The sequence below is a fragment of the Kryptolebias marmoratus genome, linkage group LG6 (assembly GCF_001649575.2).
Source record: "Kryptolebias marmoratus isolate JLee-2015 linkage group LG6, ASM164957v2, whole genome shotgun sequence".
Classification (NCBI taxonomy): Eukaryota; Metazoa; Chordata; class Actinopteri; order Cyprinodontiformes; family Rivulidae; genus Kryptolebias; species Kryptolebias marmoratus.
The window spans coordinates 18,932,423-18,946,953 of NC_051435.1; the positions used below are offsets into that span (position 1 = coordinate 18,932,423).

Genomic DNA, 14,531 nt, shown 5'->3' on the forward strand with positions numbered 1-14,531 from the left:
ACTTAAGCTCGGGTCCAAAGCAACCCAAGCGCGTCTGTGGTTTCTCCCTGCAGAGTCATACGTGGCTGATTTCGACGGCAGAAGCTCTCTGCTGTACCGGTTCAACCAGAAGTCCATGTCGACGGTGAAGGACGTGATCTCGCTGCGCTTCAAGAGCCACCAGGCCGAGGGCGTCCTGCTGCACGGAGAGGGCCAGCGAGGAGATTACATCACCCTGGAGCTGCACCGAGGACGGCTGGACCTCTACCTGAACCTGGGTGAGCCGTGCTTTCCTCACGTCTCTCGGTAAAAAAAAAATCAGTCGTCATTTTTTTTTGTTTGTTTGTTTGTTTTTTAGTTACTACGTTCGCCCCGCCTTTTTTTTCTTCTCTCCTGCGCCTGATTGTGAGAATCATCACCTGAGATCGAGCCCGAGATTGGGGACTGGGGCGATTGAGAGGATGTGAAAGCTGCGTTTGGAGGACGCTTTCGTGATTGAGTTGACATTTTGTTGCCCGGCTCTGCTCCAGCGCCGAGTTGAAACGTTATCCCTTGGAATTGCTAAACTTGAAGACGAAAGTGCTAAAGATTGTAGAAATGTGCTTCTTCGGACGGGTGGGGGGGGGGCAATTCACCAGAACAGATTGCGAAAGAGACAGTCGGTTCGTTTTCGTGGCGCGACCACCAGCAGCTGACCGGTTTCGAGAGCAAATTTTCGTTTTTGAGTCTCTTTTTACGTGTGTGTGTTTGTGTGTGTTTGCGCAGACGACAACCGTCCGAAGTTCAGCAGCCGCCGCGTTCCCGTCACCGTGGGCAGCCTGCTGGACGACCAGCACTGGCACTCGGTCCACATCGAGCGCTTCAACAGGCAGGTCAACCTCACCGTGGACTCGCACACGCAGCACTTCCAAACCAAAGGCGAGGGACACTCTCTGGAGGTGGACTACGAGGTGAGATTGGGGACGGGGGGGACATGAAGGTGGGCTAGGATTGCTCTGTAAATATTTATCTGCAGAGGCGCAGACGAACCTTATCATGAATGCCTAGCAGCTCTGCAGAGAATAGACTTTGGGCGACTGCCGCCTTTAAATGAGAAATTAGGAAAAAGAGAGAAACGGCAAATAAGGTCGTTTTGATTCCAGGGAGGCGGTAGCCGTGAACCGCTGGTCCCTGGGCCAGATCTGGGCCTGTGAACTCCTCCTTTCTGGCCAGCTGTGTATTAAATTGGAAATAATTTAAAGGCCTAGCGTTCCTTAAAGGAGATTGCCTGTTGCCTTTTATGCCGGAGCTTTTAAACGACCACATCTCGGGTCGAGTACGGTGGCCCTGAAGTGCAAACCGCATCGACAAATCACTCGGTGAAAAGAGAAAGTAACTGAATTAGAACCAGAACAGGAAAAAATTAACTTAGAAACTACTTATGCTACATCCCAAAAAGATAATCTGCTAAATGAAATAGGAAAACTAAAAAAAGAACTTAATAATATACTAGAAGGAAGAAAACAATTTCAAATACAGAAATTGCTTTTGGAGAACTTTGATCATTGTAATAAAGCTAGCAAACGTCTTGCAAATCAGTTGAAAACAAATAAAGAAAAGGTAACAATTTCAACAATAATGCCAAACCAACTAATGACCCAAAAGCACACATGTCAAACTCAAGGCCCGCGGGCCAGATCTGGCCCTCTGTAACATTTCATCCGGCCCCCAAGATAACGTTTAGATTTCATTAGGCCCGGCCCTCTAGTCTAGGACAGATTGAGTCTCTGATTCTTATTTTGCTTAAAAAAACTGAGCCTAATTAGTGAAGTTTTCTCTTGACAGTGACTTAGAAGCCAACAATATATAGTTTTAATTTCTGTATGATCAGGTGTTTGTCTGTTTTAATGTAAAAAAATTAATTTAAAAGCTGAGTGAGGCGTAAGAAATGACTGCTAATGATGTGCTTTTTGAAGTTTGATCTATTTGTCTGTGATCATTAAAGTATGTTTGCTCTAAATTCTGTATAATCTGTAACTGGGAAAAGGTCATTGATATTTCTATAGGAATGATTTGACATAATACATCTAAAACCAAGGTTAGTTTATGTAATTATTAATAAATATTGATCGTGATTGGCCCTTGGCTAGGACCAAATTTTTTATTTTGGCCCCCTTGCGTCACTGGGTTTGACACCCCTGGTCTAAAGAAATCAATTCAATTTTTATAAAAATCTATATTCAAAAGATACTGATCCTTCCAATATCGACAGATGGATTTCTAAATGAAGTTCATCTTCTTACATTAAACGAGCAACAGCAACAGGTTTTGGAGCTACCTTTAGCAGCTAGTGAACTCCACGAAGCAGCTAAAAGCTCCAGGACCCGATGGCTTCCCTGCAGAATTCTGTAAAGAATTCTGGCCACTGCTGGACCCCACCTTCCAACGGGTGGTCAAAGAAAACCTCAAATTTCGTGATTAATCCTGAGCGTGTCCAGTGACACCTTATACGTACGTCGTGACTCAAAATATTCTTGGATAGCGGCAGCTGCAGCTACGTTTGGGTCACCGCTAACATTTCAGAAACGCACTACAAGAGCCAAACGGCGCCGACGTCCCGCGTTTCCCCACCGGTACCTAACCTCTTCCAGTAGGTTCATGTCGGTGTGTTTTTTTTTAATCTGTTCTTGTGCTTAGTGATTTGTTGATGCGGTTTGAAACTTCAGCAACATCTGTGAAGTCGAATGGATTGATTTCATTGGAGATAAGTGATCATTTAAGGAATGCTGGACCTTTAATTACGCCTTATCTTCACTGATTATTATAGACTACTACTCATTATAACAACAACAGAGCATGTTTCTGTTGTACAGGAAATTCACTGCAGTTTCAAAACACAAAATGAAGCTTTTAATGTTTTTGCGAGGAAAGTTTTGCTCCAAGTCGTTTTAATATTCATCGATGGGTCTAAGTACTGTTGAGATTTGGGATTTGTTTTCACAGCAGAGCAGCTTGTCTCTGCGCGCTCCACGTAGCAGTCAGAGATGTTCTCGGTGGGTTTTCCTCATTTAATTGTTTTTTAGCTGTTTAGGTACATCAGTGGTTGAGTTTCAAGTCTCTGTTAATGTTTTTTTTTTTTTTTTTTTGGTTTGGACACAACTGTTAAAAACCTGTTATTGTAATAAAACCGGCTGCTGATCGCTGCTGAGGTTTGCTCCCGGCAATCCAGGTCGAGTCCGGCTGTTTTTTGGGGGCTGAGGTCGGGACTCCCCACAGCCCAGGACGCAGAACTACGGCGCGTCTGGTTAACGGGGTTTTAGAAACTGCTGTCGATGGAGGACAGCGGCGGTGGCCCGGCGTGTGACGGTGGGCATCTCGGATGCAGTCTGATCGAGCAGATGCACACTGAACCATGTAATCAACTTCACAGCGGCGGTGGAGTCCCCCGGCTTCGGGTGCGGCGGCGAGTCGGCAACGTTCTCTCACTTTGCTGAGTAACTGGCTCGGCTCCTCATGCAGAAACGAACGTACGCCCGCATTCGGCATCCAGGTCACAGTAGCGCTGCTTTTCCATTACAGAAAAACTCGCAAGCTCAGATTCACTATCAGTGGCGGCTGGCGGGGACACTGGGTGGGTGGGCTAACAAATAAAATAAAACATCCTACTTGTAGCACTTTCACAACAGAAGCACCATACCTGAGATACAAGAAACAAGCTTTAAATTTAACTACAGCCACTTTTATCACAATAAATAATAACAGAGAGTCATTTTTATTGATCTGCAGGTCGTTATTTCTTCATAAATGTGCTCTGTCATGTTTATAAAGAAAGTAGCTCTAATTATACGTCAGTATACACCAGTCTTGCAGCAGAATTCTGTTGTTCTTGCTGCACACTTTCAATGTCTGTCACAAACACATCGGCAACAAAAGTGACAGGAAGAGAAAAATGTTCCGTCTTGGCGATCTCCCCTTCTGATCAGATGAAGGACTGTATGAACTACAGTGGCTTCCATTTCAGTTCGTTAAGTCCAAATCATTCATTTGTAGATACAATAATGTCTGACGTCCATCGGTGGATGGATCCAAACATCTCTGGTCTTCTCGTGAAAGCAGCCGTGCAGAGACGGTGTCCACCAGCTCTCAGGAGACCGATCAATATTTGACGGTAAATGTGCGCTGATGGTGTGTGGTTGACAGCCAAAGTGGAGGCACAAAGGTCACCCGGCGAGAGCTTTGGGAATTAGACGGACGCGGAAAGCTCTAAATCGCGTCCGCAAAAAAAAAGCCACGCAGACCAATAGTGAATCTGGGCCTGAGTGTTCATTCATCTGGCATGAAAAGGAAAGATCACTCCCCCTGCTCGTGGTGACGATCCTTTGCTCTCCCGTCATCCCAGCTGAGTTTTGGAGGCATCCCTCTTCCTGGTAAACCTGGAACCTTCCTGAGGAAGAACTTCCTGGGCTGCATGGAGAACCTCTACTACAACGGGATCAACGTCATAGACCTGGCAAAGAGACGCAAGCCACAGATACACAGCGTGGTGAGTTACCCCCATTTTGTTCCACTCGTAGACAATTTTGTGTCGGTTCGCTTTTGTAGTCATCTGAACTCTGCGAACATGCTCTACTGTAAAATTCAGAAATGTATTTTCCAAATTTTCTCATTCTTGTTCATGTCATTGTGAGGTTTTTGGGGTTTTCTTTGTGTTTTTCTTGGTTTTTGTTTGATATCTTTATTTTAGTGCTTTCTCTGTTTCCTGTGTTTTTCCATTCTCCCCCTCAGTCGACACTTGGTTGTCTGCCACGCCCACCTCCACCTGTCAGCAATGATTACCCCACACCTGTGCCCACTGTGTTTAAAACCCGGTCATTTACTCCACTTCTCTGCTGGCTCATTGTGCGTTTCTGTATGTTCCCGGTCCTGTCTTGGTTGTTTGGTTCCTATTTGAGTTCTTAGAGTTAGTTTTTGTTTTTGTGTTGCTGCCTCGACAGCCCTTTGCTTTGCTTATCGTATTTGTTTCATAAATTAGTTTCTTTTTTAATATGAGTCTGCGTTCTGGGTTCGTCTCCATTACCACCAATCCTGATAGTCACCGTTTATTATCGACCACTGCCTTCAATGGCGGTGGGCGATAATAATAGTTTTCAGAAAGTAATCATTGGATTAATATCTACAAGTAACTTTAGGAGTCAGTCTTAAAGAATACAAAAATTGAAAAAACTTAGCCAATTCTAATCCATGTATGGTTCGTTCTTTGTTTGTTTCTTTTTGTTTCAAAATAAAATTGCATAAACAAAACAAGAATGTTTTTTTGTTTTTCCGTTTTTAAAACAAAATTAGAAAAACGACAATTGCAAAAATAAAAAAGGGGGTACGTTTTTGTTTGTTTTTTTAACTGCAATGGTTAAACCAAAGACAATCTTTTATTTTGTTGTTAATTCAATGGAACCTTATGGCAGAACCATTAGCGTTCCTGTTTCGGGTCAGCCGTGAGCTAGACGCCGTGGAGGGCGAATATCCAATATCCAACTTAAAACTAACTTCACTGCGGTCGCAAACCAGTTTCCTACCCAGCTGCACGAGAGTGGGGGGAAGCTGTATTGCACGTCCTGTAGTGTAATCATCAAACATAAATGCATCGACAAACACTGTGTGTCTGCAAAACACGTGAGGAGAGCTGCAGACCAGGGACAATCCAGAAATGGTCACGAATGTCAGTTTATAAGCTATCAAAGTTCTCAAATAAAGCACCTTTTGAGAATGTCAATGTTTGTTGGTAATTATCTTACAAAACTAGGAAGTATTTTGGGTTTATATATTAAAAGTTATGTTTTTTTTTATTGATTTTGGTAAAAAAAAAAAAAACGCAACTTTTAGGAAAATGCCCCGCGAAATCAGGCATTTTAGCCCGCAACGATCACAAAAAATGCCCGCGAAATCCTGGAGGGACTGATCTTTGTAAACGATTAGTTGGACCCGACGAAGGGTAAAAGAACTAAAATGGATCCACGCTCAAGAGAAACTCCAGCGGAGCCGTGTTTCTGACAAAATCCTTAGTGATTTTACTTTTTCCAAAATGCCATTTTCTTCTAAATTGAATAACAGGACTTGTAACTCGTCGACTAATACGTGTGATAAAGTGATATTAGCGCTAACACGTGGAGCTGTCGCTCGGGTGCTGCTGGTGAAGGAGGTTCAGATCCAGGAGGAGTCAGTCCAAATGACTTTTTAACTCGGTCTAAATCGTGTCACTGGCTGTTGCTTCTCTTCCCGAAGTCATTTAACGCCCTTAAAAGCTCAGAGATGTGAGGCAGCCCCCCCTTCCCTTAAGCCTGGCGCTGCTTATCTCTCGGCGCAGCACACGTCTTCTACGAAGGGAAACTGATGTAATGATATGAGAAGAGAGAAAAATGCCGAATGAGCTCATGTGTGGGCGAGCGGGAGGGAGTGGGCGACGGATGCTGGAGGAGAAAAATCACACTGTTAACGATTTAATTCGGCAGTCGTATACTGCGGCTGAGTGTAATTCCAGGGGAGGGTGTTTCAGTAACGCGTGTCGTTCTGTAACGGGGCCGGAGTCTCCGCGGAGACGAACCCGACGGGAGCCTAACAGTGTGGAGAAGCGTGTGGCCTCGTGGAGTGGCACGCTAACCTCTGGGCTCGCCGGTTTCGTTTCAGTTCAGGGAGAAGATCTTTTAACTTTTTCCATCGCTCGCCGCCCGAAGGTGAAAGCTGAGCGCTTGACGGTTTTGGACCGTGTCTGTGTCTGCCTGCTCGTCTGTTGCCAAAGTACGTCGTGAAACAATGAGCAGCTTTTAACGAAACTTTGCAGAGCAGCTGACTAACTTTTGGACTCGACACAATGCAAAAGATGGCTGCCAGAGCAAGCTCCAAAACGCCAAAAAAAAACGCTTTTCATTAACAAAAATCTCCAAGTGCTACAACGTGCAACTAAAATCAGTGATAAAATCATCATCATGAAATTACGTGGAGGCAGATTAGGCCTGCTTCCAAAAAAAAAAGTCTTTAAAGCTTTTTCCAGTTCCAGGTTCCAGTTCTGTGATCGTAGAGATCGGGTGGATAAATATGGAACGAGAAGGTCCTTCAGATAGTCCGGTGAGGTTCCGTTTAAACACTGATGGGTAATGAGAGCAATTTTGTACTGAATTCTGTAGGTGACAGGAAGCCAGTGAAGGTTATGGAGAACGGGTGTTCAAATGTTCAAATTTACGAGCTCTCGATAGAATCCTGGCTGCACTGTTTTGATTTTACTGAAGCTTCTGAAAGTTTTTTTTCTGGAGATTCCAACAAACAGACAGTCGCAGTGGTCGAGCCTGAAGGAGACAAAGGCACGGACGAATGGACAGATTTGAATGAAGCTATCAGGAAGTAGTTGTTGGATATCCATCTACAACTGCTTACCTGTTCCTTTTGGAGCCAATTCATTTCAAGATGGCTGCCAACACAAAAATGACGATAACGCGGCCATTTTTTTACAGCTATTGGGCTGAATTTTGTTGTCATTCACAGCACATCCGTGAGTGCTACTCGTTGTGCACGATCTTTTTCAGACATGTTCTGCTTTCTTCTTATTCTAACAGTCGCACCGAAAGCTAAAAGGGATCAGCCCGACTTTTTCAACACCTGACACATCCCGGAATAAATCGTTCAGGCTGCCAGTGATTAAATATACCTCCCACAGCCACTCCTCCTAAGTATTTACTCACTTCAATACATCCATTTATGATGACGAAAACTCCATCACCTCTGTCACTTCCAAGGACTTTGACGTTTATTCTAACGTCCCTTTTTTAAGCGCGAAAGGTGCGCGTCACAAGAATCGGCTTTTTGAAGAAATCTTCCTGCCTCATCAAGCCTCATCCCTCCGCACAGCCCGCCGCCTCACGGATTGAAAACTGTCGCAGTCGCTTTGAAATTTATTGATCACATATTGGCTCCATCAACCCAGGGCTTTAAATTCACCCCACCTCTTTTTTTTTTAAAGGCTAATCTGAAGGAACGAAGTGTCCTAACGCACGTTCACTGACAAACGGGAAAACTGAATGTTTGTACTTCTATTTAGTTCAAATCAACCTAAAAGTGGTAAAAGGTTGGGGAAAAGCCAAGACACGAAAGGTTGGTTAGAAGTAGCGAAATTATTCGCTGAAAGGAAGAAAAGGCCAAAAAAAGATTTGTAGATGATAGTTTCATTAAAACCTGTAAAGTGGCTCGTGAGATATTTTGCTAACAGTCAGTTTGTAGTACTTGGAGTATGTGTCGGGGATGACAACCAGCTGCTACCACACCAAATCTTAGCTCGTTTTCTTTAAAACTAGTTGAGCATAGCCATTTATTGTCCTCCCTAAAGTCAGTTGCCTGCGACGGCCATCTTGGATCACTTGTAGAGGTGCATCCATATGGATTTCTTTCAGTAAGAGTCACTAAAAGCGGTAGATGTAAATGAAGACACACAGTATGATTGTCCGCCATTTTCCTTTCTTATATTAGCAGCTTAACGTGAAACTCAAAGCTGCGGCTGACAAGAATGTGGACCGGCAGGTGAAATGTGGACCTAAACTCAGACTGCTGGTTCCTTTTTTCTAATTTTCTGAAATTTTCGATGACTTTTGATTGTCCCGATTTAAATGAAGATTGTCAGAGGTGGGAATGGGAACAAACAAGCGCTCTCTCCTTGCGTCATGAGCTGCCGTATGATCAAGTCTGAGTGCATTTGGAGGGCCTCCTCCCCCCACACCAATCAGGTGGCTCCGCCGAGAAGCCACAAGCCACATCTCATCTGAGACGCCCGCTGCCGCTAACCGCCCGCATTAAAAGGCCCTTTACTGACAACAGAGGCAGAGGCGGAGGAGACGGGAATGACGGAAGCTGTAATGGAATGTCAATGGCGGGGAAAATCACGCTGAGAGTTGGAGAGCTGTGATTGCCGCCGCCGGCCCCCAGGCTGCGGGGCTGATACGAGTCTGACCTCAGCAGGCAGAACCGCTCGGGTCTGACTGCAGACGACACCCAATTAAGATTAAATGTAAATGTTGCGTGGAATGAAACGCTGCAGCCGAAGGCGATGTTTTTGTTTCCACAGTTCAAACGTTCACCAAAATGATACCATTAGGGGAGAAAAAGTCTGGCTCTCGCTTCTTTGGCTTTGTCTGTCAATGAAAAAAAAAAAAAAAAAACTACTCAGAATTCATTTAAAAGTAAATAAAGTTGTTTTTAGAGTTTTATTATCATCATTCTAGGTTAGGTTTCCGCCATTTTCTTCTGCCTAGTTTCGTATATTACCAGCTAACGCCAAGATCTGATTCGTCCAATAAAATGTGTGGAATTCTCCAATACTGAAACAATTTGTTTAGGACTGGCTACGTGGTCAAAATATCACACAATCACCTGATTACTATCTCTCCCCCAGTGAAGGTGATAATGTTTTTGCCTGTCTGTGTGTGTATTTGTGGTTTTGTTACTTGGAAGGGAAAAGCAGATAAAGACGATGGATGGATGGATGGATGGATGGATGTTAGAGTCAACTCTGCCTGATTGTTAGCTAAATATGTTGCGTCCCTCTGGCTGAATTTAAACAAAACCTTCCATAAAGTAATCAATGAATGTATAAATTTCTGGAGTTTCCTTATGAACCACAGGAGAGATTTTAACAAAACTCAAACCAATTCAAAATGGACGCCACAGTTGATGGACCGTAGCCTTTACAAACATGGCTAGAACAGGTTAAAATAAGGTCCCGTTCTCCAGACGTTCCACGGGGAGTTTTCCCCACCAGACCAGCCTCTCCTCCTAAATCTGCGTTTCCTCCTCTCGTTCTTGTTTCTCTGAACCCTGCAGGGAAACGTGACCTTCTCGTGTTCGCCGCCCCAGATGGTGGCCTGCACCTTCCTGAGCTCCAGCAGCAGCGTCCTGTCGCTCCCGTCTGCCGCTCCCGCCGCCGAGGAGTTCTCCGTCCGCTTCCAGTTCCGGACCTGGAACCCCGAGGGGATCCTGCTCTCCGTGCAGCTCAACCCGAGCCCGCAGAAGCTGGAGTTGCAGATCAGCGGCAGCTGGCTCCACCTGAGCCTCCACAGCGCCGGGCGGCAGAGGTCAGAGGTGTCTGCAGGTGAGTCCGGAGACGCCGCCCGGATTTTTACGTGGAACTATGTTTGAACGTTGTCATCTATGAAGAACTGCATTTAAGTGATGCAGTGAGAACGCTGAGCGCCGAAGGGCTGCGGAGCTGAAAACATCAGAATAAAATGTAAAACTTGCAAATCAAAAATTCTAAGGTAGCAAAAATGAATTAATGAAAGGAAAACAGCTACAAAGTCGCTTAAAGCTAAAGTTAACAAAAAGGTACCTAGAAGCTGAAAATGACAAAAGTGTTGCTAGAAGCTAAAACCAGTGAAACTAACTAATAGTTAAAATCAGCTAAGTGAAATGCTAACAATAACAAAAGCTAAAAGTATGAAAATATAAACTAAAAGCTAAACCATCAAAAAAGTAGCTAGAAGCTAAAATTAGCAAAACATTAAGGAAAGGTAAAACAGGTGAAACATTAACTAGGAGCTAAATTCAGCAAAGTTAAATTAACAAAAGCTAAAAGTAGCAAAAATAAGCTAAACCTACCAAAGTAGTACCTATAAGGTACAACTAGCAAAACTGTAGATAAAAGCTACAACAAGTAGAACAGTAACTAATAGCTAAAATCAGCAGAAGTTGAAAGCTAACATTACCAAAACCCAAAAGTAGCAAAACATAAGCTAAAAGCTAAGCCAGCAAGAGACAGCTAGAAGCTAAAATGAGTAAAACCATATGGGAAAGATACAACTAGAGAATCAGGGAGTAAAAACAAAAGTTAGCAAGACAGAAGCTAAAACAAGCTAAAACAAGCTAAACATGCAAACAAAGACTAGAATTAGGAAAACGTAAGCTAAAAGCTCAAATGAGCAAAACAGTAGCTAAAAGGTAAACATGAAGCAAGCGTACTTAAGTAGGTTTCATAAAGTATTTGACGAGCTCTGTGCATTTCTGTAAGAACAGATACCGTGAATAAAGTTAAATGATTCAAAAAGTACGAAAGTTGAAGTCATAGTGAGAATGTCCTGAAGGAAACAGTCACATGAACGCTGACTCAGCGCTCGCACGATGATGTTTTCAACAACAAAGGATATACTCCCCCCCCCCCCTTTTCCTCAGCCATGCTTTTTTTCTTCTTCACGGATGTCCTTGGTAAAGATGTGCTCCTGAAGGCAGCAGGTGTTGCTGCACACACAGTTGTGGATTTTTTTCGCTGATAATATCCGTCAGCGATGAACGACAACGTGCGATGCGGACGTTTCTGAGGGACTGGAGCTTGGTGGCGTGAGGGATAGGCACTTTAATCACCCCGAATCCTTCAGCTGAAAACAAAAAAACAAAAAACAAACCTGGAATGAAACAAGGGCTTCAGGTGCATAGACATATGCTGCTGCTAGTTCTGCTAGGCAGGCAGGGATGTTTTTTTTTTACATTCTTTAATTTTCACCAGATCAGCGTGGACAGGGTGAGCATGACTCACCCCGTGACTGTGGTTTCCACTTTATAATCCTTTCAAAATAAACTACAATGATAAAGACACACTGTGATTCGGAGTTCCTTTTTTTTTCGGGAGCCAGAATACGGTTGTGATGGTCGCGTCAAGTCTTTAAATTCACCTATTTTTATTCCGTCTTTGGATGTTCTAAAATCACTTCCCATCCCTAATTAGCGTCTAGTTTCGGTTCCTGAACGTGCACTGCAGCGATTAAAAACCTGCAAATCCATCCCAGCGTTTTTTGACACCTCCTTTAAATAACAAAACAAAAACAAACAATTTTTTTCCCCCATTTCCTGCCCCTTCTCAGATGCGCAGGAACGGACGTAAATCACCGAATGAAGTGGAGCTAATCAGACCAAATTGCATTTATTGGACTCATACTGTCTGGAATGATGACATATTCAGACTAAATGAGAGAAATGTTTTTTTTTTTTTTGTTGCTGTTAATTAGAATTGTTCACTGTTTTCCACCTTTTTTTTGTTTTTGTCTTGATTTGGGTTTGCAATTAATCAAAAATAATTGTCACCAACAATAAGGAATAAATTAGGCGCCCTTGGCTCCGAGCGACGGCCTCGCTGTAACATATAAAATCAGCAACACGTCCTGTGATCCTCTCGGGGAGCAATCATTGGACAGACATCTACAGCTGATTACCTTTTTGGCCACGTCAAGGTGGCCGCCACAGCCAACTGACCTTAGAAAACACACCAAAAAAAATGGCTACAATTCAGTCGGTTTTATAGCTATTGAGCTAAAATCTGGCGAGCTTGTAGCTAAGAGTCATTCCCAACACATACTCGGAACGCTAAAAGTTGGAGTCGAGCAAAATATTCCATCGAGGACCTTAATCCTGACTTCTTAAAGCTGGATTCGGTTTGGGTTTTTTCCTGATCGCTGCTAAAGAAGCGAAGGGAAAAGACGGGAGTAGATTTGAGCTCGTCGTGTTGAGTTTGGAAATGGAAGTGGTTTTTTTAACCCTGTCTGAGAGGCTGCGGCGAGCTGTCTGCCTTTTTGTTTCTTCCTGCTCGTTAGAAGCCGAACGAACACGAGACGAGCTAATGAGCCTCTTTCAGCTGTTTCAGTTTCACCGGAGAAACGGCGCGAAGGGGGAAGACACGCAATCTCGTTTCTTGTCGTCTGACTTGGACAACATCTGTTGCATCTGCAGACGGACTCACCTCTGCGGAGAGTCCAGAAAATCTGTCATTTAGCCGACTACAAAGTATGGAAACGAACAAAACGTTGACATTTTATCAAGGGTACTAAAACATTTGATCGTGTTTTTGGTAGCCTATCTACAACTGATTAACCTTTGGAGTTTATGTGATTCAAGATGGCCGCCGCAGCTAGCTGTCTACTGCAAACACAGAAGTGGCCGGTTTTACAGATGATGAGCCGAAATGTGGTGTGGCAGGAGCTGAGAGTCGTCCCCCGGGAGGCAGACTTTCTGCTGACATCTTCACCCCAAACCTGGGCCGTTATCGGTCCGTGTGTTCGCAGAATATGTCCTGTGTCCCAGCAGAGAGACAACTAAAACCTGCAGGATGGCGGCCCCTCCAGGACCAGGATTTAACAGTGATGCAGCTGAGTTTCGGTCAGAGGCGCTGTCTGATTTCCTGTCTCTCGACAAAACGTGTGACATGTGGTTGACGTGTCATTTCATTCACGACCCAATTAGCGTGTCATTTGCAGAGAAAGGAGACAGAAGGTCCCCAGAAACCAAAAATAACATCCAATAAAATTGTGTTTTTCTTCCTAAAAGCAAACCCCCGCGTCGTGGCCGCTCTCGCTCAGTCAGGCTGCTTGTTTGTTCGTGAGGAGGCGAAACAGGAGACTCCCGTCACCTCCCCTCCGAGTCAACATCTGCAGACCAAACTCTGAATCATGTAACTTCTCCCAACTTCCTTTTATCAGCTTTGCTCCCGACAAACTGGATTTCTTCTCGATTATTTTACACGAAAAAAAAGAAAAAGGATCCAATCTTCCAGGAGCAGATAAGTGTTATTGTTTGCCGAGGTCAGGCGGGGAAATATTGACGGAAAGGACGAGCGCTGAGGGAGAGATCCCCCCCCACTCCCCCCACTTTATATCATTTACCTGAAGCGGCATTAGATTACCTGTCTGCGCTGGGACACATCCGCCTCGAGGACCCGGAGTCTTCTCACAGCCGGCAAAGAAATCCAGTCGAGAAGTTATCTGACAGGAGAAGAAGAGAGAAAAAAAAACACTTTCATTGGGATTCCTGCAGTAGATTTTTTGTTCGTTTTATTTGGAGGTCATGCTGAAATTATTATTATGGAGCTAAAGCTGCGATAGCGTCGTGGCTACAAATTCGAGCGGCTAAGGCGAGCATTATCACATCAAAGAGCGGGAGAGAATCCCCGAGACTGGTCCGGGGGGGGGGGGGATCTGTGTGTGAAAACGTGCAGCACCCGCGCAGTGGGGGTAAATTCCTTAATTACGGCGGGATATCGACGTTCCTGGCTGCTGTGAGAGGAATGGGTGATGCCACCTTCGGCGACTGGAAAATCTTTCCTTCCCCCCACGATGGATGTCCTGGATCGTGACCTCACCTCGAGACAAGAGGCGGGGCACGCGGGGGGGGAGCTTAGGGCTGATAAACCCCAAAATCCCACGGCGTCTGAGAACGCCGGTCGGCTCGGGGTCGTTCCTGGTGCTGCTCGTTGGAGGCTGATGTTGCCATAGCTCTTTTTATTATTAAAAAAACATGTACTAAAGTCTAAGATGGAAGCAGTCAGGTAAAGGCTGAAGCTGCAGCTCCTAAATACAGAGCAGTCCCACATGTCACATTAACAAAATAAGTGTTCTGCTGCTTTTAGCTTGTGTTTTGCTGCTTTTAGCTTGTGTTCTGCTGCTTTTAGCTTGTTTTGCTGCTTTTAGCTGGTCTTTTGCTGCTTTTAGCTTGTTTAGCTGCTTTTAGCTTGTGTTTTGTTGCTTTTAGCTTGTGTTCTGCTGCTTTTAGCTTGTTTT

At 44.4% G+C, this 14,531-nt stretch overlaps 1 protein-coding gene across 1 annotated transcript in view; it reads left to right on the forward strand.

Annotated features, from left to right (window-relative positions):
• The window catches only part of cntnap5a (contactin associated protein family member 5a), a gene marked incomplete in the record, with an annotated part of 168,784 nt that overhangs the window by 77,896 nt on the left and 76,357 nt on the right, over positions 1 to 14,531 (forward strand). Inside the window, 4 exon segments of the mRNA XM_025004623.2 lie at positions 54 to 257; positions 745 to 929; positions 4,358 to 4,501; positions 9,817 to 10,084. Coding sequence (XP_024860391.1) covers positions 54 to 257; positions 745 to 929; positions 4,358 to 4,501; positions 9,817 to 10,084 — 801 coding nt within the window.